The sequence below is a fragment of the Lampris incognitus genome, chromosome 3, assembly GCF_029633865.1.
Source record: "Lampris incognitus isolate fLamInc1 chromosome 3, fLamInc1.hap2, whole genome shotgun sequence".
Classification (NCBI taxonomy): Eukaryota; Metazoa; Chordata; class Actinopteri; order Lampriformes; family Lampridae; genus Lampris; species Lampris incognitus.
This window is the reverse complement of record NC_079213.1, coordinates 75,951,768-75,973,031: the sequence shown is the minus strand read 5'-3', so window position 1 is coordinate 75,973,031 and position 21,264 is coordinate 75,951,768. Positions and strand designations below refer to the sequence as shown.

Sequence of the window (21,264 nt, the reverse complement as noted above, 5' to 3'; positions counted from 1 at the left end):
TCTTTTGTTAGTTAAACTTCCATTTTTATTTATTATAACTGCTTTACATAAAAACACCTTGAATATGAAACAAATGGTTTATATTCTTGAGAAACTCTAAATCCCTGAAAACAGTGTCTTGCATTTCATTTAATTATTTTTCATATAGTTCCGCCTATCGCAACTGTGTGGACTACATTTATAACCACTGAACTACCAAAGTATTGACGTTATATATATATATATATATATATATATATACACACACACACACACACACACACACACACACACACACACATATATATATATATATATACACATACACATATATATATATATGGCAGTCTATTTCATTGCCTACCAACACAGGGGATTGCCAGTTCGAATCCCAGTGTTACCTCCGGCTTGGTCAGGTGTCCCTACAGACACAATCTGTGGGTGGGAAGCCGTATGTATCCTGATCGCTGCACAAACACTTCTTTTCACCTGACAGTGAGGGGCTTTGCAAGGGAGACGTAGCGTATGGGAGGATCACGCTGTTCCCCCCAGTCCCCCCCCCCGGAACAGGTGCCCCCACCGACCAGAGGAGGTGCTAGTGCAGCGACCAGTACACATATCCACATCCGGCTTCCCACACGCAGACACGGCCAATTGTGTCTGTAGGCACACCCGACCAAGCCAGAGGTAACACGGGGATTCAAACTGGCAATCCCTGTGTTGGTAGGCAACGGAATAGACCACCACACCACCCGGACGCCCCGCTTATTCATTTTCTTAAAACATTTCCACCTTAGCAAGAGCTAGTCGAACTACTGTTACATGTTCTGTTGCACAGGCAAAGCCTACAACCAATGTTTGCGCTACACTGCAGTGCAACAAGGAGATTCATGGGAAACGTATTTATTCATTATTTTGAAAATAATGAAAACAAATCAATCAATCAAAGACAATTTTTTTCTTTACCCCCACTATAAAAATTCATTCTGAGTGGCCCAAATGGCCAATGGTCAGCCGTGGCCCTTCTGGCATTTGCCCAAATTCCAGAAGGCCAGTCCATCACTGGGCCTCAGCATCCTTGATGATCCCATATTAAGGTGGGCAATTTGGACAAATTCTTAAGAAAATGGAAATATTTTCTGCCTCCAAAGCAGCTGCATCTCATTTTTTGTTGAAATATCATGAGGGCAATCAGATCTGCCATCCTTGGCCCATACCAACACGTTCATTTTAAAAAAAAAAAATGTAAAAAAATAAAATAAAAAAGTAGCGGGAACTCAGTAGAGTGCAGATCCCCACCAGCCATATCTCACCTTTTCCAGTTCTCAGACTTGGTGACAAACCACCCTTTTTTCCAGCTTACTGTGAAAAGGGAAAATACAGAGACACTGCCTGCGTAGCTCCCCTTCTCCAGTGCTCGGACTCAGGCGAATAACCAGCTGAGGAGCTAGCAGTCAATTGCAGTATAAAACAGGTTTTCAAAGGTTTTGAATCACTGCAACCATGAGAGGTCATAACTGTGCACAAAAATCATTAGGCTAACAGGCCCAGTAGTATGGGAGATTAGCAGCAGAGATACATGCACACACAGACAAAAAAACAAGTGTTTTTCCCACCATTATAAGACTTTTGACCAGGTGAATTGAATGGGAAATATGGGGGGAAAGGGTTTTTAATATGCAGTACTCAAGTTAAAAAGTCTACCCAATAAAAACGTTTTGCCTGTCAGTCTGTTGATGCGCAGCCTCCTAGACGGACCCTCACATGAATGCAGCCAATTCTAATATGAACTTGCACTTTCCAAAAAGAAAAGGTTTGCTGTGAACATTTTGGTCTGACCCTAACCCCGTCTCTATTTTTACAATATGAAAAAGCTGAGTAAACCGTTTACACTCACACATATGTGACTCACATCTACGGTTGACTCAGACTGGACAGTGACAAGAATATGCAACATTTCCTGTTTTGACTGCAACCTGGAAGACATTGTTCCTTTACAATGTATGCATTTTTTGGATTATCAAATTTCTTTTAACAACTTCTGATCATGTCACTGCCCAATCTGAGTCAACCATCGATGTGAGTCGTGCATGCGTGAGCGTAAACAGTTTACCAAGCTTCACTATTTTATGAAAATCAAGACAGAGGTTATTATTTTTGGTTCATCCAGCATTCCTCCAGTTCTCCTGTGCTGAGATCAGCAGTGAATGATTCGTTGACTCGCAAAATATGATCGACTTCTCGTTTACTTTCAAGACTCATACCCAAATACTATGTCAAAACACAATGTTTTGACATAGTATTTGGGTATGAGTCTTGACACAGTCACTGCCGGATGAAAGTCAACCGTACACCGTAGATGTCAGTCGCAGATGCGCATGGTTGACTTAGATTGGGCAGGGACAGGTCGAGCGAACAAGAGAGTGAATGAAGAGGGAGCAGCGGTAGCGAGAACAAACGTTTTTCAAAGGTTTTGAATCACCACAACCAATAATATATAACCACTAATATACAATATTAGTGGTTATATAACCACTAGTATTATATAACCCTCTCGTGGTTCAGAATCAGAATACAATAAAGTATTCTGATTCTGAACCATGAGAGATTCTTGATTTTAGTCATAACTGTGCAAAAAAAAAAAAAATTAGGCTGATAGGCCCAATAGTATGTGATATTGGCCGCAGACAGACACACAACCAAACGCAATACCCCGATCATACAGTCATAACTGTGCAAAAAAATTTTAGGCTGATAGGCCCAGTAGTATGCGAGATTAGCCACGGACAGACACACACACACACACACACACACACACACACACACACACACACACACACACACACACACACACACACACACACACACACACACGACGAAAAGCAAAACATTCACCACCCATTTAAGAATCAATATTATCCAACTACATACATAAGCGTGTCCAGGAATATTTGCCCCTACAATAAATTGTGTTTCTTTAAGACTGAGAACAAACCACAGCTCAATACTTTGGGTATTTTCTTCTAAATTCTCCATTTCATCTTTGCCAATCTTCTTCTTCTTTTGGCTGCTCCCGTTAGGGATGGGCACAGCGGATCATCAATTTCCATCTCTTCCTGTCCTCTGCATCTTCCTCTGTCACACCAGCCACCTGCATTTCCTCCCTCACCACATCCATAAACCTCCTCTTTGGCCTTCCTTTTCCTCTTGTCTGGCAGCACCATCTTGAGCATCCTTCACTCAATATACCCAGCATCTCTCCACACATGTCCAAACCATCTCAATCTCGCCTCTCCTGCTTTGTCTCCAAACCGTCCAACCTGAGCTGTCCCTTTAATATACTCGTTCCTAATCCTGTCCTTCTTTGTCACTCCCAATGAAAAGCTTATCATCTTCAACTCTGCCACCTCCAGCTCCACCTCCTGTCTTTTCCGTCATCTTTGCCAATGATGAGGATTATTCCCCAGGGAAAAGTGTATGGCTGTGAGCTACAAATACATTTTTAATGGACAACACACATGTCACTACAAGTGTAACAGAAATGGTTAGGACACTTATAGGGCAAGAGAATTACTGAGCCACACTGAGAGGATCCATGCTGTGAACAATAGCTCTGTGGGAGACTTACTGCTTTACTGCTTTTTTACAGTAACAAAATTTTTGACACAACCTTCTGCTCTTTATATCCCAGCTATAAGCAAGATGATTTCACAATAAAGGGATACAACTATATTCCCATGTATAATAAACAAAAAAACAAAACAAAAACAAAAACAAGAGCAATACAAATACAGCACAGTGACAACTGATACACACTCCTTTCTACTGCATCTTTTTACAGGGGGCATGGCTACAGTGCTGAAGACCTTCCTTTTCTGGTTCCTTACTTTTCTCTGAGGACTCCTTTGGAACTTACTTTTGGTTTCATGAGAGGGGGCACCAGGGTTGGGGAAGGAGGCGGCAGCAAGCTGGAGGATGGGTGCAGAACCAGGGTGGTTGTCTGATGATGAGAGGGGTAGGGGAGGGAGTAGAGGGTGGGAGAGAGTGAGAAAGAGGGGGTTTAATGGATAGCTCACTCAAATTACAACATGACCTCATCTAATGGATGTAGAGTTGGTTGTTGAACAGTCCAAAGACAAGACATCCATCAAATAAGGCATGCCTGCAAGTTGGGTAAACTTACCCATCAAAGGCTGGGTAAAAAGGAAACTTGATGGTAGTGCCAATTAACACATTCAGCGAAGCAAACACAAAACAAAGATGGGGAGTGAGGAGGGCACTCTCAGAGTACGCTCAGAGTATAAGAGGAAAATTGTATCCACTAGGGGGCAATGATGCAAAACACACTCACAAGGCACAAAAACAGCTTGTGGTCTTTTCACAATGTGAAGAAATGGTAGGCATAAAATGCAACAAGAAAACTGAAACAGCTAATGGGAAATTCTGTGAAAAATCTACAGTATAACAAACTCTGCCTATCACTGGTAACACTGAGACCGATCCCCACTTTAAAAAACAGAAATTGCTTGGGCTCAGCGTAAACTTTCTTTTCAGGGCACCATGAATGGTATTTCCACCTCATACCACATGGTGCAAGATCACCCACAATTATAATGAATGTCTGCCAGCAGAATAAGGGCCGGGTGGTAGTGTGATGCTGGTTTCACAATATGGCCTTAAAAAAAAAAAAAAAAAACAGCATCATGGGATGGCATTCAACCACAATAGCAAACAGTCTTTGTGTTGTTAAGCAGATTTTGATAAACAGCTTTTATGGTCTTTTTTATATGGCACTGTGATAAATGTCAGAGTGTTAAATGGTATACTGTGACAGCTCATTTTCAATACTTAATTTGGAAATATCTAATTTGGTGTTTGGTTTTCATAAATAATGCTTTGAATATTATTCCTGGTGTGTATGAAAACAAAGTTACTGCAATAATGCATCCAAACCAAACGATGCAAAAACATCTTTCTCGTAGAAAGGTTTCGCAAACAACTTCAACAAAATGAACATTCAGAAGAAAGCTTGTTCATTAACAAGTTTATCACAAGATTAGAACATACTCTGACGTACATGGCTTTTTTCTACATCCATTTTGATTAATATTTCCTCGTCCAGTTTTGTCTTCACTACTTACTGCACTAAAAGTAATACAATGGGAAGATTCAACTTTTGTTGCCGAGTTCGGTCTAAAGGCATGGTAAATGGCACTTATACTAGCATTGATAGAGCTTACCATCTTTCTGCTGTTGAAAAATATAGACCTCTGGTCTGTGGTATACTACACACCGCCACATTACGAATGCAACATGTCTACACTGCCATCTCCAACCACTGACCATGAGGATTTCTAATGGTGGGTATGTGCTCGGCCTTCATCCATTTATCATAAATTGAGGTTAGAGGGGAGGGTAGGACAACAAGTAAATCCCTCCACTTTGACCAGACAGTGACAGCTAAAGCAGCAAAAGCACTGAGAAAAAGGGAAGTATACCACTGCAGGAACCACGTTGTTTATTACAACCTTATGATTCAAGTTACAGTAATTAGGTCATTCACAGCCAATCATCTCATTTGGAAAAGAATGTTTGGGGATGGGAGAGTAGACAAAAAAGATAAAACAATTATTGTTAGGACTTTTACAGCCCTTCTGAAACCCCAATGTCACTGGTGAAAAAATATGCTTTAGCTTTTCTTAAAATATTTGAAATGAGACTTTCTTGCCATGTTCGGACCAAAAATCTATATTGGCTGTCTTTAATGACATATTTGGGTATATAATCAATGTACAGACTCATACAAAAAGAAACCCTCTCAATCATCACTTATGATCCACTACACATGTGTGGCAGTGTCTGTATCTGCAGAGACCCTGTCCTTTGCCTGTATTTTCTTGTTTTTCTTATTTTGCTGTGTATGGGACGTTTCTGGGTATTAACCTTTGAGCAGCGGAATTCTATAAAAACGTAGCATCCACGTGCCAGATCAAGATCGTAAGCATGCATCCAAGAGGAAGCTACGACAATGGTGGAAACAGCAGTGAAAAAACACAAATATAGCTAGGCAAAATGCCAAGCGGATAAAGCTGGTTCCAAAACAAGAATAAATCTGGGTTGACTTTCACCTGCTGGCATACACTGAAGGAGAGGATGGGAATGAACAGCAACATGAAGTTGGCCTGTAAACTGGGATAGGTTCTGGTAACTGCAATCAGGGGGCATGCACTTCTGGTGTCGTTGAGCCGGGAAGGAGGGGCCAACTTTGAATATTGTGTTACAAACCGCAACCAACAACTCCTACTCCTTCTACCTTTTAAGCAAAATTTAGTTCATTTGAAGTCCTTTTGCAGTGCATGAATACACAATGATACTCATTTATTTTCAGACCTGTTCCTTTGGAATTTGTTTAGAGGAATGTATTGATGAACAAAAAAAATATATCTAAATTCATGTTAATAAAATCATATTCTATCTGTTACAAAGCAGCACACACAGAGCATTACAAATAAGTGAAAGTACAAAAGTCCTGTACTGCCACAGCACATGCATAAAAAGCAGTTGGCCAGAGACTAGAGAATCTATTCTCATGAAATGCAGAAAGATTATATGAAAAAAATAAAATTCTGCATTGTTTTCTGCTGTAATTTAGGTGCACTGTGTGAGGTAATCTGCTTGTGTAATTTGCTTTGGAGGAAACTTTCTATTCCAATCAAATGGAACCTTAACATGTATTTCACTGGGATTACTAGGCAAGCTTACATATGGACTTCAAAGCACAGTGGCATGTAGTAAATATCTTATCATAGTGGAAAATGGATTCGTCAAATATTTTGTAAAATCTTTCTACAGCACACCTTGCAACAACATTTTAATGTTTCACTTTCTCTGCAAAAAAAGTAGTTTATATCCACTTCAAAACCGATTTTTGACCGTGTCACATATTGTTAGATAATGGCTAGGGGCTTGAATAACCAATCCAGCGTTGAGCTGGAGACATTTCTGACAGTTTTCCCAGTAGGTGAGCAAATGAAAAGTAGAGCTGATCCAGCTATGTCTAAACTGAACATGAACTGATCTGACTTAGAACAATCAAAGCATCCCTGAGGCACTGACAGTGAAAAATCATGGGGAGATTGTTTGAGATCAGCAGGAATCATAGGTAAGGCTGGGTGTTTATCATGGAAAATATTGACTAAAGTCACGGAGCAATCACGGCAAAGTTGTAGACAATCACGGAAAACTGAAAAGAAAGAGGCAGAAATCACGGAGTGTTTTATAGCTTGAATGTATTCAATTAACCAAGAGATCTCATGCACAGTAGTGGTAAATTAATGAACATGCGCAATTGTAGCAACAGTAACAAGTGCTTGAATTTTTTTTTTTTTTTAAAACAGCGGGCAGTTGCCGCTAGTAACAAATACAACTAAAATGCATTGGTAGACTGCTGCATTTAATAGTTTCGGTCCATCACGGAAAGAAAGAGCATGCCCTTTGGCCTTTAATTTAACAGAACGTTGTGATAAACAGATTATGCTCAAATTGCATTACTAAAATAATAAAACGGTTACCGTGTGTTTATTTATTTAAAGTTTGTTTTGATACAACATGTTGTACATTGCGGGGTTTGAGTCTTTTATGGAGCGCCTGTTGTCACTGACAACGTTACCGTAATGGGAGAAGGAGCGCTCAGCATCAACACTGTTGACAGGGGCCGTCAAACATCTGATTGCAACAACTGACAAGGATAGGAATCTTGATCCCAACGCATTCCAGAATCTGTATACATTGTCGCACTTTGTTTCTCCCAGCATTTGGCAGTATGCACAGTACTCACGCTGTGCTTGTGTATTGTCCTCGAATAGCGGAATGTCCTGGAACAATTCTTTTTCGTCCAGGTTTAGGAATATGGCCTGGCTGGAATCGAATACCCGACATGTACTGAGAAATCTTGAAGCAGGTTCTCTGAAACGGGCCGTGGAATTTAGGTCCATGTAGCCTTGGAGTTTCTCAGCACTCTCTTTCAGTGCTTCCTTCCCAATGGGGTGGTCGCATTCATTAAAACTACCATCAAGCCACACCGCAAGGTCGCGCAATTCATATGTGAGCGAATCGCCGGCTCTTCATATTTTCTCAATGTGTGCATGATGCGTGGTGCATACTGTTGAAGCATTGACAGTTGTTCGATGACTTCGCGTGACTGTGACAAACTGATAAGCTCAGCGATTGATGTGCTCTGAGACCGTTGTCTTTCTTCCTCAAAGAAGTAAATGTAGTCATCCAAGTGGTTCATGTGGAATAAGGCTGCTTCAAACCAGCTGTTCCATCGCGTTATTACAGGTGTTGGTGGAATGCAGTTTTCTCATTTTCCTGGAGATACATGCGGAATCTAGCTTTACGCACGGGACAAGCTGTAAACACCTGTTTCACAGCCACAACCAGATCGTTGACTTTCTTAAATGTCTTGCACCACACGTCACCCACCAAGTTTAACAGGTGTGCAACACAGGTGATATGGACAGTGTTTAGAAAGAGGTTTAATTCCTCGTTCCCATGTCTTAGTCATATACGCAGCGTTGTCAGATACAACTGCAGTGATTCGATCGAAGGGGACTGCATATTTCGTCAGTGTACCCTGTATGGCCTGGCTTACTGTCTTGAAATTGACAGTCTAGAACCACGCAATCTAACAGAATTACATCCAATTTCAACTCCTCCTCACACTCGGGTTTGCTTAATACAGCCAGTATGTTGAGAACGCATCTGTCCTCGGCATCAGTGGTCTCGTCAGCAACAATGCTAATTCCGTCACAAACTTGGGAGTTTGTCTTTGATCTTGTTCACGTGTTTCGCGAATACGCTAGGCAGGTAGGTGTGTTGGAGTTAACAGGCACTTGGAATTACTCCGATGTCGCGGAGATTGCTTTCCAGATAGGACTTCAGGCCAACATTGTCCAGTGTGTGTAAAGGGATGTTGGCTGAAGTGAAAGCTTCTGTAAGTTTAATTACCTCACTCTGTCTATGCAATTGTGCGGTTGTTTTAGCTTGAAACAGCTCTGGCACAGTTTTCTGCAGTTTTCAGCTCTTCTCGGTTTCAATGGCCCGATCTGTGGTTTTCTTTTTATGGACGTTTTCTGCAAATGCTTGTCGCAACTTGCTTTTCGAGTGTAGTCCACCGGGATGTTACACACTGAGCAAAATAACAAACCACCACTGACATGAAAAGTTTTTTCTGGGTAGTGTAGGGATCGTGCTTTAGTGGAGGTCATTGCAGTTTTACTCATTTTGAAGTTTTTGATCGGACCGTGACTAACGTTAGCTGTTCATTCATTCGCACTTCTAACGTAACCATGGGAACGTAACATTACACTGTAAACTTCCCCTAATTGGGACAATCTATGGGTCGGAGTGTAGGTCAAAATGTACAATGCTAGGCTATATGCGGTTCAGAAGTGATGGTTAAAATGCTTAGTGCCTATACAGATCACACTGTAGGCTACGTTAAGATTGACAGTTAGGCTACCATTCAAAACTGTAGAAAAATCACGTAAAGCACTAAAAACTGGGGGAATCGGGGACATGGCAAAAAAATGGCGAGAATCACGGAATCCATGACACCTGCGACTTCCGTGACAAACACCCAGCCTTAATCATAGGCCAACCATCTAAAATTGATAGATCATTTATTAGATAGATATGCAAGCAAATAAACAACAGCTATTACACCGTCACAAATGTAAAAGGCTTGCCAGTCCAGGGCTCTGGTGTGGAATTTTGGTTTTATGGTGTAAAGAGAGTAGAAAGTTCTTACTGGTAACAGGGGTCGCATTGTTTGGAGTGTCAGCCCTCAAGTACTGCGTGGTCTGGGTGGATGGTTGGGAAAGACCTTGGGAGCTTCCACTGTCGCTCACACTGAAAAATGGAAAGGACGGCGGATAGTTATTCACATCAACTGCAGACTGGGGCACCTGCCTTCCAAAAGTGCTCTGACTTAATAACAAAGTTACTTGGAAGGACCCTTTAGGAAGACCCTGACCTACATGCAAGTCGAAACCCTGCTGACTCAGCACTTCAAGCTAGTTGTAGGGTCTACAGCAGAAAATCTTGCTGCAAGTCCTCTTATTCAGTCTAACAAGGTCCTCTTGTTGAACACATGGATCCCACCACGTCAGAGCTCACAGTGTGATCAAATTACGCAAATTCTGTAAGATATCATTAAAGCAACTCAATTTGTCAGGACTATCTCGTTAAAAAGATTCCTGTGGTTGTTTAAGCAACTTTTCAAGGACTCACCCACAATAGAGCCAATGGCTGACCTGAAATATATTCTCAACAGTTGTGGCAGAACTTTTGGATGTGCAGATTTAACTACACATTCTGATAGCTAAGATAATGTCGCTTTTAAGTATTACTTGAAGGGGGGTTAAAAGGACGAAATACAGGAACCATACAGTTCAGGTTTCAATTTGCTATAATTGCTCTCCCTGTAGGGGTGAGCTATTTTTTCTTTGGACACTGATATGCTGTTGGGTGTATTAATATAAATTGCTAGAAAAATATGAAACTGGGAAGCTAGGCTGATGTTGTGTGCTGGGGTTTTTACAACTTTTCTTCAAACTAATAGCTCTTACACACTAACTTAATGACTCACAACATGGAACTGTCTAGGACATTTAAGAACCTGTGTAAGTTCTGGTATAGGTTCTTTTTGTTTCCATTTCAAGAACTCAAAAGCTTGGTCACACTGTCAACATCATTTGTCATGTGACATTGTGCACAGCCCACAATAGTGGTTCTCCTGCTGAAACAGACCCTGAAACTTAAGTAACCCCTTAAGTTTAGACTGTGGATAAGGGATTTATGTGTACGTGCTTAGGTCAGATACAAAACTATTCTGTCAGGTCTGCTGACTTTCTTAATTCATTCAAAAAAAGCCAAACACATTTCTTTCCCAGGCCTACTTTAATCCATGGTTGGCCCCAAGCATGATTGTGACGCGGATTTGTGGCTTTGTCCAACAAATCTATATTTTGAAACCCCTATTATTCACATTATTATCGGTGAGCTACCCATTATCCATTTATACTGACTGTATTTGACATGACACACACTCTTGACTTTAATATGATTACTACTGACTGCTCTACGATGACTTTAGGTGAGGAGTAGACAATATCATCCAGAAAGGGCCGCTGTGGATGCAGGCTTTTGTTCCAACCATGCAGTTACACACCCGATTCCAACCAATTCAAATCAACCAGTAGAGTCTGAGGAGCTTGATTAGGCATCATGTATAATATATGGTAGGTTGACACACAGATATCGTATCTTCTAATTTGCCGACACTCTTGTAAGTGGCTTTAAGTAAAAGTATATGCTAAATGAGAAGATGTAAAATATAAATGTAATAGACAACAGCCTGTGTATTTCTCCTCTTTCAGATGGGATTTTGATTAAGAAAGTGCTACAGTGGACGAAACAAAAAGGTAGAGTGGCAAACCTGTCCTCCATCTCCACTCTCTTCATGCTGTGCAGGTGGAGGATGGCCAGGATGATGGCCACAAGAAAGATGACAATGCAGCAGACGCTCACACTGATGTAGAAGACCCGAGTGGAGGTGGTTGGCGCATTAACACCATCTACTGATAAGGACAGGTCATTGGATAAAGGTCAGTTTAAAGGAAAATGCTGATGGGTCAAGTCAAGTCAGAGTTCATTTAAAGTGCAATTAGTTTAGAGCAGTGGTTCCTAAACGTTTTTCCTTGGAGAGCCCCCCCCCCCCCACTTGCTTCTAAGAAAAGCTGAGCCCCCCCCCCCACACACACACACACACACACACACACCAAGAGAAAAGTGATTCATTCCAAATATTTGCAAAAATTATCAATTATAGTTTTTTCCACCTTTATCTTCAATAAATGTCTTGTTTCCATCCTTAGAACATCTGTGATTAAATGTCTCTTGTCTTGTATAACCTTAACATTTTTTGTTTTCTTTTAACAACCCAACAGAGTAGGCCTGTTGTCATCTGACTCAGGCTCACTGAAACATCAACATATTAGTACTGTTGTAATCTGACATCCACATGCACATCATGTAAAGTTGTGAACACTGTGTTTTGACAGACAGTAGGCATATGTGTTATTTTGGCTCTAACAGTAACATTTTTACCGAGTCTGTGCCATCCTGTTCATTCATAAACCAATAACACTGTTTTTTTGACAGGCAGTATGTGTTATTTGGCTCACGCAGTCACAATAACAACTTCTTCCTTACATTTTTTACTGCGTCTGTACCATCATCTTCATTCATAAACCAATAACAACGTTTGTTTGGGGGTTTTTTTGACAGGCAGTGTGTGTTCTTTTGGCACACCCAATAACAACAACTTCTTCCTTCCATTTGTTTTACTGAGTCTTTGCCATGCTGTTCATTCAGAAACTAATGGCCACCTTGGGCTTGCATGCTTTTGACCAGGGACGGAATGTCAGGTGCAGTGCTTGTGACAGCCAGCCTGAAGTCCTGGTGTACATCGAGTCTGTTGTGGGCTTTTGTTTTTATTGTTACAAGGGCATTGAAGGCTGTCTCAGACAGATATGTAGTGCTGAATGGGAGAATAACCCTTGTAACGGCGTGTCTGGCCAGTCTGGGTGCAACAGCGTGTCCTTTGACTATCCAAAACTTTTTGTATCCGTTCTCCTGGAAATATTTCTTTGACACCGAGTCGGCTTGAAAGTCAGCAAGCTCATCATAGCTGCAGCCCCACCTGTGCAGCATGCGGCAAGGTTCTCGTAGGGCAGATTGTTGGATGAGAGATAGGAGTCCACAGCCTGGCCTGTTGTGGTTAGATTGGTAGACATAAGAATGTCTTGTTTCAAGTCATCACTGTCAACATATTGAACATAAATGATGAGCACAGACTCGTCTGACTGTTGTCGTTTCATCCAACCGAATGGCAAAGGGAACATTCCTAAGCTTCTCGTGCAGCTTGTTCTGACAATCTCCAGCCATTTTATCACTGCCTTTGACGGTGTTGTCAGAATGGGACGGTTTTCATTTTATCAACCGCATGTGGGCCACACAGCCTGTCTACAATGTTCAGAGAGGCGGGTTTGATAAGCTGTTCTCCAACAGTGTGTGGCTTTTTAGCCTTGGCAATTAACTATTATTATTAATAATTAGCAAACACTCAAATGACACCTCCGTGGCTCTGTGGAAATCACTGCCTGCTCGTTCAAAAGCTTTTCTGATGTCGGTGGATCTTCTTGATAGTGCCAACTGCTTTTTCCTCTCAAAAAATTCCTGACTTTCACCAATAGTCTCTTGATATCATTTCATTTTGCTTGGCTTCATGCTGTCAGTAGCTAGTTTCTCACCACACATGACACATTATGGCTTGTCCTGTCCTTCCATAAAACCAAAGTTAAGGTAGCTCTCAAAATAAAGCCTTACTTTCTTTCTTGACACTGAGTCATCCGCACTTTCATGTTTCTCAGCCATGTTGTTTCATTCATAAAGTGCTGCTGCTGACTGCAGCAAAAAACGAAGATAAGCTATCATTAGCTGCTAGCTGAGTAGCTATCTGACAACACTGCCCGCTCAGTTTGATAGCGCAGATTGACGGGTCACAGAGGTGTGGTTACTAGGTGAAGCCCAACTACATTATAGAAGGGGGGGGGGACCAAAAATGTATCTTTTTAAATATCTTATATAGACTTTTGTCTCCAATAAATTATCCAGTGAGTGAGTTATTATGCTTTTATTTATGTGCACTTTGACAACCTCAGAGCAGAAAAGCCTCGCACACCTCCTGTGATCTTTGGCGCCCCCCCCAGAGCAGACAAAGTCTTGTGCACCCCCTGGGCTCTTAGGTACCCCCTCCAAGGTGTGTGCGGACCCCAGGTTGGGAACCACTGGTTTAGAGGGTCAACATATCTGAAGCAGTGGTGTACATGAAATATGCGCACCATTACTGAAGGCTTCAGCAGTATTGCCATTACGGAAATTGAAATATTAGCTTCATGGCAAGAAAATGGACAGGGACGGTGGGAGAGAGAGAGAGAGAGGAACCTTTCACAGTTAATGGAGGCCTGAAATACCAGAGGCTCAACTTATGATCCAGTGTCTGAGAGCTTTCCTCACCATCTCTCTAAAAGCCTCTGAGGCCCCAGGTTCTACAGGCCCACCCAAGCAGAAGGGAGGCAGCCCAGGCAGCTAATGGTGCTTTGTTGCTAAGGCACTAGGAGTCACAATGGACCTGAATAAAGCTCAGCTTGGGCCAGAGTAGGAAAGGCCACTCTGGGGCAGTGGGGTGTGGGGAGTGGGGGTGGAGGGGTTGACAGGGTGCTTTTTTGATGTTAGTCTCCCTCAGGGTCCTGGACCATACAGATTGGTAACTGAAAGGCTAGATAACACTGGCTATACTACACTAAGGTCCTCCATTCTAATCCACCCTCTATCTTATCTAGTTGAGCCCTATTGAGAAAAGTGATGCTTGACATTTTGAGAGCGGAGAAAAGGTACAGAAATATGATGGACGAGCTATACTTACATTCGGGCCTTTGGAAGGTTTTATTGCTGGGAAGTGAGGGAATCTTTGGGTCAGAATCGATTCCTTTCATAAAAAAGGAGGGGGGAGAATCAAATTAGTTGTAGTGTCAAGAAAACAACAAGTTTCATGGGAACAATATAAGTGAAGGGAAAAGACAAATGGAAAAAATACTTTGTACTGAAATCATTATATTTCACATAACATTTGTATATCTGGTGGTAAAGTTAAAGATGGCTTTTCTGTGTGACCTTTGATGACTATGAAAGTACCCGAGCCAATAACAAATTTGACAGCTACACAAACATCTTTTTATCCTTTTTGGCTAGACTATGTAACATGGGCACAACCCATGAATAGTCATTTTGCAGTAAAACTCACTAAACAGACATTTTACATCACTGTGCTATGGACAAACACCATTCTTCTACAGCTACTAATTCAATCCATGCGCTCAAAATAAGATGGGCATGAATCTGTTTCCACGAGGCATATGACAAGGAGCCTCTTGGGCTAAGTGTAATTATCTTTTGTGGGTTTGAAAATAGCCCACAGCTGAAGAATAACACTGGTACATTTTCAACTGTAACTCGTGAAGGAAGCACAACATACCAAGTATCTGATACACAGTGCTATCATTCAGGAGTGAGCAACAGAGCACATATTGCAAAGAACCAACCACTCTTGCAAAGAACAAGGAATATTCATTGAGCAATATGTTTTGAAAAGGAACTATATTACTTTCTAACAGTACATGCTTAACAGGCTCTAACATGAGTTGTAAGAACAATATTGAGTTAAATGTGCAATAGAAGCCATTAAAAAATAATAAGAGTCCATTAATTATGTAATCGTGTTCATTTCCATGTTATTACACTTACTTTTGTAGCACATTTTCCTCCTCTTGAAGTTGAGGACTGTGAAGTTGTTGGCATGGATGGTCAGGTTGAGCTGCACTGTCAGAACTGCTTCGCCATCCACCTTGCCAGAGCAGAAGAGGTCTACTCTGAAGACTGTGAAAGCACACGCGCACACACACACACACACACACACACACACACACACACACACACCTTACTTACAGAAGCACCTGGCCTCCTTGTCATATACAACAGGGGGGACCTTCATAGCTGCAGCCTCAAGAGTCAACCGTGGTGGCAAAAAAGGCATACAATTCAAAACACTACCAAAACCCAGTCTGTGGGGAAATGTAGACAACAGCAGTCAACCTTCAAATCAAACAAAGGCCTTTCATTGACAAGTTGACAGTTTTCATGACAGAATTGATTTATTCATGGTGTGCACATACAGGTCCTGAGATAAATTACATAAATGCAGTAATGAATAGATAAATATTATAAATACATAAATGTTAATTTTTAAAGGTATGCTTGTATTTAACTATTCATTTATTTAACTATTTATTTAATATCGTACCTTTATATCCTCCATACTGACAATACAAACATAGGAAATGCGCGTTGAAAAATCCACTGATTTTCTATAATTTAAAAGGGGTGAGTTTTACAATATAGCTTAAAAAGTAATGACAGGCACAACAAACCCCACTCCTGAACTTTGACCACTACTGATCTTTAAAACTATGCATTTATCCTTTTATCAATGAAAAGGAATAAATCTTTGAAACAGAAAGCCTTAATTTTGGTATCGGTGTCAAGTACACAAACCATCTTTGACAAAATTAGGGTCAAAAAATTATTAGGACACGTTTTTCGGGTTCTTGACCATGACCTTGAACCAAAAACTGCCAAAATTTAATCAGGTAATCTAAGAACCAATGCCCACCTTTACTAATGTCAGTGTTATCTCATGTCATTTCCTTCAGTCAATGAACTTATTGAAACACAGATAGAAAGACCGAAAGAAAAAAACAAAAGGCACCAAAAATAATAACCCTCAGGGTAATAATAGAAAATTCCCCAGGTTAACTTCAGGGACATGTTTGCCTCCATGGAATGTGAACTAAATGATGCAGGACAGGATAACGTTTCAATATCGCTCACGCACACATGAACATGAACACACACACACACACACACACACACACACACACACACACACACACACACACAGATCAGGGCTGCAATAATGAAATGCTGTGTCCTCTTGCAATGTAGATTTGATTGTTTTAATTATCCAACACAATGGAAAACCTATTCTACAATAAGGTTTGGGTGTGTAAAACCATATATAAAATTAGTCCATGGGCCAAGACCCAAAATAAGATATACCGGTACCATCTGGGTAGGCAAATTCTAGTTGTGATTTTTTTTATACCTATACATCCCTAGTTTATGTTTTGATATTACAGACCTCTCAGACTGGTAGCTTTTTAGTGGTTATCACCTCATGAAGTAAACCACCCCTGAAAGTAAACTGCATTTTTGCCACTGGTGCATATCCTGGTTTAGGCTCATGGTCAAGACACTTTCTATGTTTTATAATATTGTATTTGGTATCATTTTAAAGGGTGCTTTCTACGCTTTCATTAAAGGCCATTGGTGAAGCTCTCTGATAAACATATAGGTCACTAGAGCTCGTCAAACCATCAAAAACACACATTTTTCTACAATTTTCGCCTAAACTATACATTTTATTTAAGCCCTGTGGTATCAGGGAACATCAGAGACACAAAAGACAAAAACTGAAATACTCACAGCACTCCAAGGATTCAGGAAATGTATACTATACCCATATGCTATTTCATTGTTAGATGTGATTTCAGGCCTAAAATAGGAGGGATGACTTTGGCCAAAATCTCTAAGAGTCCTTATTCCATGCAGGCCAGACCAGACCAACTGAGTGGGTGAAGCCTTAGGCTACCTATACTTTTTTTTTTTAAAGGGGTCAATATAAGTAAAAAAAAATGTCAAGACTATTTTATAAACATTTATAGACCTTCAATATTATAAACTTTCCATTGGAGCAGCTTTTCATAATTATTGGACATTTTATTTTACCATACCTGTAGGAGATTTTGTTGTAGTTTTTGTTTTCACCAATATAATTTCTAAATAAAATATGTAATTGACAGTAGTTACACAGTATTAATAGTAGTACTATTAATAATAGTAATATAGTAGCTGTCTCTACTTTGTAATAAATCACAAACATTTCTAAGGTTTTGTCAGATTCCATCTCTGCATCAAGGAAGACTCTTGGTATCAGCCAGATTAAGGACTCAACCAAGAAACACCTCCGCCGTAGGTTGGAAACCGAACTTGGACCCATCCATATATTTCCTGATAACAACGGGAAGCTTCCTCTGTACCCACACAACCTATCAATGACCAAGCTGGCCAAAACAGCATACTCCTTGAATATGGAACTACATTATTCCAGATCTGTGAACTCCGGGGATGTTGTAACAAAAGCAGCTTTGCTGATAAGAAATGAGATACAAAAACAAGATGGCAAACAAGAGTGGCCACCTGATGTAGAAGAAGATGAATTCCTCATTCCTGAATTAATCACTCAATTCCTGCAAACACTACTGACTGGAAACTGTAAATACACAAGTCCATCTGAAAGGGTCAAGCGACTTACCACCTCCTTTGGCAGTGACTTGATCTTTGCAGTCATCTGTGGCAGAGTCAAGCCACCAAAACACCTACTGCTTCCATTTGCTGTGAAGTCCTTGACAGGAAACACAGAACTTTTACACACCTTGAATCGCCTCGGACACTGTGTGTCCTATTCTCAGGTTGAAGAGATTGACACAGCACTGTGTCTGCAGAAGATGGAACTGTCGAGGGATGGCGTATCACTACCTGAAAACATTTACCGAAATGTCTTTACTACCCTGGCCTTTGACAACAGACCGGCTAGAAGAGATAATTTGTGGAGCAGGAACCTCCCACCAAGTCAATGGCATAGCTGTTCAGGCAAAAGTAATTGGATCTGCACCTCTAAGAATCATGCCTACAGCCACCAAGTCAAAGGAGAGAGGTATCAGCCCCAAAGCAGTGATGCTGCCCATCTATAATTCTGGATGAAGAATGGCGCCACCAATCACCCCAAGTCTAGATGCTGGCACTACCATACAGATCCAGACTGCAAAGGAAAAAAATCTTGTCTGGGTGCTTGCTCGAATGTCTGCCCCAGAAGCTCAGACAGTGAGCAGCTGTACTGGATTTAACATCCAGGTCCGCAATGATGTCAAATTGATAAAGGACACTGTGAGCTACCTGTCAACAATAAATGCTCCTGCTACAGAGTTGTCTATGGTGTACGAAATACTTAACCAGACAGTAGGCATCATGGAGTCCCTGCAGTTAAAGACAATCGTCTGTGTGTTTGACCAAACACTCTATGCCAAAGCAACAGAAATCGTGTGGAAACATGACCAATTCAACAACATTGTTATCAGGATGGGTGTGTTCCACACCATTTGCAATCTTCTTTCCATTCTGGGGAAACGTTTTAAAGATGTAGGGTTGAGGGACCTCTGTGTGGAATATGGTGTCATTGCTGCGGGGTCAGTAGCTGGTGTGATGGAAGGCAGAAAGTACAACAGAGCTGTCAGGCGACACAAGCTTGTTTATGAAGCACTGATGCAGCTTGCCTGGAAAGGCTTTCTTCTGTGGCTTAAAGACCAACATCCAACAGAGGTTTGCCACCTTGAAGAAGCCCTGAGAAGCATCGACAACTTCCATTGTGACATCCGTCAGGCAACACTCAAACAACTTCTTGAGAATGTTTCAATCAACTGCACCATGGAACTGTTGCAGGTCTACCTAGACTCCCTCCGGACCCAGCATGGTCCTTCAGCCTTTTGGATGTCATACCTTGATATGACAGAGATTATGTTGGGCCTGATTCGAGCTTCCAGAGAAGGCAACTGGATGTTGCATCTTGCATGCATCCGAGAGATGATTCCTTGGTGTTTTGCTTATGATAAGCTCAACTACGCTCGCTACCTGTCCTACTACTATGCCAAGATGACGCAACTGCCTGTGGAACACCCTGAAGTGCATGCCCACTTTCTGCAGGGAGGCTTCTCTGTCCAAATTGGCAGCCAAAATCCTTTTGGGCGAATTCCTGTTGATCAGACCATCGAGGAGACAGTAAACAAGGACAGGCAAACACCTGGAGGAACAAAAGGCTTCAGCCTCAAGCTGTCTCCAAGTACTACTTAACATCAGAGTACTGCAGCGCCTACCTGAGGCAACTGAGGGAGATGGTGGGTCGAGGCGATTCTCAGCTCAATCAACCAGACTTACAACTGCCCCGGATCAAAAGAGATGAGGCTGATGTACAGTCCATTGTTGATATCCTGGAAAACTGCTGGGTGAATCCACTGAGTCCAGAACAATATGAGTTTGTCAGCTTGTCAAGTGCCACTATTGCCCCACCAGATATGGCCAATGACCTGCTTGAGACCCGAAAGATAGGACAGGAAGCATATCAAGCTTTCAAACATGAACGTCTTGAGACAACACCGCCAATTACACAGTTCCAAGACAAGATGAAAAAAAAGAAAAAAGAAACTGAAAACATTCTCAGAGATTCAAAAGAAACCACGCAGCAAAGGGCAAGCCAAGGAAGTAGTTCTTAAGGCAGATAGGAATCTGTTTGGCCACATGGTTCTGGTGGCCCAGAGCTACATATGAACGATGTGTTAGCTCATCCCCTGGGAACACTGCCATGGGCCCTAGCTAATGGGGATGAATCTCTCCGCAAGACTAACAAGGCAGCTCTCGCCAGAGAGTTGGAAAAGAGTGTTGCCCCAGCAGAAGTCATTCCAGAACCATCAACAACTATCATCGATGGAATGAGCTTGATGCAAAAGATGAAAGGGAATGACAAAACATTTGCACAGCTGGCAGACTCAACACTAGCTAGGGTCCTGCATGAAGGTGCCAAGAGTGAACGCATTTTTGTGGTCTTTGATGTTTACAAGGACATGCCAATCAAAGACGCAGAAAGGGTAAACAGAGGTGCAGACTTGGGGATCCAGTTCAGGAGTACTGTTTCCGGCCACAACATCCAGAAGTGGATAAAACTACTCTGCAGTGCTGCCAGCAAAGCCAGTCTAATCAAGTTCTTGGTTGAAGAATGGAAAGCACCCATGCACAGACAAAAGCTAAAAGACAAGACCTTATATGTTACCTGTGAAGAGGTCTGCTTCAAAATCAGCAAGAACAAGTGGGAGGAAGTAACACAGCTCAAATCCTCTCAAGAGGAGGCTGACATCCGCATGCTATTGCATGCTCGTCATGCAGCAGAGTCTGGCTACAAGGCTGGGATCATCACAGCTGATGACACAGATGTTCTGGTGCTGACTCTAGGTTTGAGTAAAGACATCCCATGCCAAGTATACCAAAAATGTGGCACACAAAGCCAGACAAGTTTCCTGGACATCAACCAACTCTGCCAATCACTTGGTGATAGTGTTGCTGGTGCCTTGATTGGTATGCATGCATTCACCGGCTGCAACACTGTTAGCGCATTTGCAGGATGTGGGAAAGTGAGCACCCTCAAACAGATGAAGTACGCCAAGAGATACCAAGAAGCCTTCCTTGAACTTGGCTGTGCTTGGGATGTGTCTGATGAGCTCTTCAAGAAGCTGCAGGAAATCACGTGCCGCATGTATGTACCCTCCACACACACTACAGATGTCAACGTGCTTCGGTACCAACTTTTCTGCACCAAATATGGGGAGGTAGAGTCTAGTCAGCTTCCAACATGCAATGATTGCCTATTATTGCATTCTC

The 21,264-nt window shown here is 41.7% G+C and overlaps 1 protein-coding gene across 2 annotated transcripts in view; it reads right to left on the bottom strand.

Annotated features, from left to right (window-relative positions):
* Positions 1-21,264, bottom strand: part of ryk (receptor like tyrosine kinase) — a 67,057-nt gene that overhangs the window by 22,976 nt on the left and 22,817 nt on the right. The window contains exons 4-8 of one of the 2 annotated variants that reach the window (XM_056277315.1): positions 15,409-15,540; positions 14,531-14,593; positions 11,480-11,621; positions 9,791-9,891; positions 3,896-3,979 (exon numbers count right to left, since the gene is read on the bottom strand). In XM_056277315.1, coding sequence (XP_056133290.1) covers positions 3,896-3,979; positions 9,791-9,891; positions 11,480-11,621; positions 14,531-14,593; positions 15,409-15,540 — 522 coding nt within the window. The remainder of the gene's footprint in view (positions 1-3,895; positions 3,980-9,790; positions 9,892-11,479; positions 11,622-14,530; positions 14,594-15,408; positions 15,541-21,264) is intronic. The other variant, XM_056277316.1, reaches the window with a different exon arrangement.